A 4,106-nucleotide genomic window follows, 5' to 3' on the forward strand; every position below is an offset into this window, starting at 1 on the left:
TAAGCTTGATACAACACAGAAGCAAACTCTTAAAGTAAAAGAAGTCTTGCTTCAAAGTTGTGCGATTGGATCGAGTTTCGACATTCAAATTATCCAACCGCGCTTTACCATCAATACAATAAAGGACTCGAAAACATGGGTTTCCGTAACGATAACCATTAGAGTGCATGGTCAAGAGGCCTAAAGCGATCTGTAGGAAAATCCTTCTATAGTAGTTGGAGAAACCAATGCATACGCCGCCCTTGACGATCTTCCACATTTTCTTGGGATTGTCATCTTTGATTGATTTTCCCTTTTTGAACTTCCACATACATTTTTCACCTTCCAAACGGTACAATTTCTCAACGAACAGTAAATAGCCGTCTTCATCAGAATCACGGTCCTTAGCAATAACAATTGGTGTCGCCATAATTGAGCGAATAACTAGTGACCATGCCATTTGTTCTTCAGCGTCTCCAATAGACTTACACTTGATCACACTAGCTTGACACCATGTAGAGCCCTCAAATTTCATTCTGGCATTACGACAATTTTCCCCAATATCATCATCTATGACAGAATCCTCAAAACTATTCAGAAATCGCACCCAATCAAAATTAACTTCTTTTAACGGAGCCTTTAAATCGTGGACAGAAACCGATGACCGATGGGAAAGTCTCGTCGTCGACTCAAACTGGTACCACGGACAACAACCTTCAACTATTTCAACCTTAAGGGATTAAAGGCAACACTCAACCAATGCTCCATTCAGTCCAGTTTTTTTTTTAAACAAATAGTTTTTTTTTTAATTTCCATGTAGGTGCCATGGTGGCATTATTTATCCATGTGGACAACACTTGGCAACATTTTTATATAAAATGGAGAGTGTAGATCACATGCCATTCAAGAATAATCTGAGGTGTGTTTTGCAAATTAGATAGTAATCGTTTAGGTAGTTTTCTCAACCTTTTGATAGTTTAGATATGAAACTCAAAATACAGTGATAGTTAAGGTATGTTTTTGACCCTTATCTCTAATATCCTTACATGAAAATTATTAGAATTAGCACATACACCTGACAAGGAACGACAACATTTCTCTCATTCAACCTAATGGTAGTAGCAGAATTATTCTTCTCTACTCTTTCTGTTTGTATTTTGTGATATTCTTCTTAATCTATTTTCTGGTGTCAATTAATTTTTAAATTACTTGAGCATAACTTTTCATATTGGACCTGTATATGTTAAATCAACAATAGTTTTATACTTTTTATCTTTTACTCCTTTTGATTTTCTTGTACGATGCTTTATATCAAGAAAAGACCTCGGTAGCCCCCATTTCCTTCCATCCACAGGGAACAAAGAAACGGGAATTATTTTCTTCTATTTCTTTTGCCTAGTGACCCTATTTTTTAATTTACACATATATACTTATTGTAAGAATAAGGTCCTTGCAGACTAACCTTTCAATTTTCATATTCACCATTGAGAAATGCTTAAAAGTCTCATAACTTTTTGGATCCATTCTTAATGCGGCAAAAAAAAAGAAATATGAGTCTCAGTTTATTGAAAGGGAAGGACATGCACATGGCAGTAGTGGAGGAAAAATCAGTTAGTTAGTTAGAGATCGATGGAGGGAAAGTTAGTTAGTTAGTTAGAGAGGAAGTGGAGGTACAGGTACAGCTGTACACACTTGAGTGAAACTAGAATCATTTTGTATATAAGGATCTACTAGATCACATGTTCAATAAGATGAAATAATAACTCCTCCATTATTGTTTCTGCTCGATCACTGTTCATCAGCAGTGATCAATATGAATCCATTTTGATACAACACACATAAAGCTATATCAAGCACAAGTGTTTATGTATACAATTCATTACTTTTCACAGTTAACACTACTCAAGTTTTTTTTGTTTTTTTTAAATTCAATCCCTCGTGTCTGTGGCATGTGTAGTAGTTTTGAGATTTTAATTTTCTATATATGTTTTTGTTTCAGATGCCCTTGGGGGAGGTTACGGCTAATAAACATGTGGTTTGATCATACTCTCCTTCTATTGTCCTTTTTCGTTGTATTTCTTTATCCTTTTCTATATTATAATAAAATTACATTTTTTTTAAACTAATGCTTTAAGCTAAAATAGGACCTTGCACCTTTATTTTAAATTGAAATAAGTTGCTCGGATAATATGAAAAATCAATAGATTAAAAAGAAAAATATGTTTAATTTTCAAATATAGTAAAAACAAATCAGTTCGTAAATGGTGAGAATTATTATCGTGCGAAGCGGGGCCGAATTTCCTAGTTTTATTGAACAAGAGAAAAAACATCTTTTAACCCCTGAACTTGGCATGAAAACTCAGTTTGGAAACTAAACTTAACTTCTATTTATTTACCCCTCTTAACAACTTACGTTTTAATTATTTTCCCCCTCTAGTGGCCAGACCAGGGCGCGTGTTTGACAGTGCCTGACCCGCGCGTTAATTAATTTTTGTTAACGTTTTGTTTTTTTTTTTTAATAAAATCGACGGGGGTAACGGTTATAATACCGTTTCCCCTTTCTAATCCCACCCGACCCACCACCCTTTAGAACCCTAAGTTATTCTTCATCTTCATCTTCATCACACCTTCAATCAGCCCCATTTTCTTTTTCCTCCGTTCATGAAATTCCTCTTGCTCACACCATTGCGCCTTCATATATGTATTCTTCCTCCACGAAATTTCTCCACCAAATTTCTCCTCCAAATTTCTGTCCATAATCACTCTCTGTGGTAATTCGAAAATATTGTGGGTTCATAAATGTCTCAAGGTAGATGTTCATCTCACGTAAAATGTAATTGTGGCACCATTGCTAAACACCTCACTTCATCGACTCCTAGTAATCCCGGACGGAAATTCTACAAATGTCCGAGGCCTAAGGGAAATTCTTGTGGATTTTGGCAATGGGAAGATGAATTGTTCCCTGAAATTCAGTGGAATAATGTTCAAAATTTGACGTCGTCGTTAGATGCGGTCAAGATCGAAAGGGACAAATTGCAAGAAGAATTAATTGTCATTGAGGCTATACATCTAATTGAAGTGAACAAAATGAAGGAGGAATTAATTGGCTTGAAGAGTAAACAACAATTTGACTTGAAAAAAGTTCTAAATTTGGAGGAGAAACTTGCAAATACAAGGATGTTGCTTTTGATTTCGTGGGGAATATTTATTGGCTTTTTGGCGGCTTCCTTAATCAACTGAATTTATGTTGTTGTTTGTTGTAATCGCGTAGTAGGTAATGTAAGAACTTCATGCTCTTGTTGTAATGTAAATGTCATGGAAGAACTTTTTGCTCTTGTTGAAGAATTTTGTTGTTATGGAAAATATTACCTTGAAAATGATAGCAAAAGTCGAGAAATTTTATAAATTACTTTAGATAGAGAATCTGGAGACCTAGTCTATCATTATGATCTCCGGATCTTCCTTTACATGAACAAAAAACACTATGCGGTTCTCATCTAAACATGCTTTAAAACACAACACACCTCCTGTCCCTAATCCGGCAGCATCAATGAAGGCTTTCCAGCCTTGAGCGAGGCGCGTGTATACGCCAACCTTGTATTTCATATTATACTCATGATCGTCGTAATGAACAACAACGTCCTTGTCGGTGTTTGAAAGAAATTCCAGTATGTCAGTTGGAAGGATCTGCAAAAAAACATGTTATTACCAAACGAGGTAAAACAACAATTGAGAATATATAATACCACAACACTTACGAAATCACCTTTTTCGACGTACGATTTCGTCAATTCTTTGTCAAAACATGCAGCCATTTCCATGTCATCCATCTTAGATGAAGGCTGCCTCTTTAATATCACTATATTTGTTAAGAGTTATTTGAGTTGAGTGAAAGTGAGATGGAAAGAATGCCTATTTATAATTGAGTTGAGTTATAGTGCTAGTGTGCAAGTAGTTAATGATGTCTCGGATTCATTGGTTTTGACCATCACTCCCAAGTACTAACTACCTTCATTTACTAACTCAGATTCAATGTGTTTGACTACTTGTTGCACCCCATTTTAACCAAAGGCTAAACAAAGCACAACTTATGGAACTCTAAAATAATTAATTATGTACAGAGTCGC

General features: G+C 35.4%; 1 protein-coding gene across 1 annotated transcript; it reads left to right on the forward strand.

The window, feature by feature from the left end:
* Nucleotides 1-2,778: 2,778 nt before the first annotated feature.
* Nucleotides 2,779-3,219, forward strand: LOC132637955 (uncharacterized). The gene has a single exon (XM_060354962.1). It carries the CDS (start codon nt 2,779-2,781, stop codon nt 3,217-3,219), a length of 441 nt encoding a protein of 146 aa, XP_060210945.1.
* The last annotated feature ends 887 nt before the right edge of the window (nt 3,220-4,106 follow it).

Source organism: Lycium barbarum, chromosome 4, assembly GCF_019175385.1.
Source record: "Lycium barbarum isolate Lr01 chromosome 4, ASM1917538v2, whole genome shotgun sequence".
NCBI classification, from domain to species: Eukaryota; Viridiplantae; Streptophyta; class Magnoliopsida; order Solanales; family Solanaceae; genus Lycium; species Lycium barbarum.

What these genes read in the sequence shown, in the direction of transcription:
- LOC132637955 (XM_060354962.1), top strand. Translation starts at nt 2,779, where the DNA reads ATGTCTCAAGGTAGATGTTCATCTCACGTAAAATGTAATTGTGGCACC.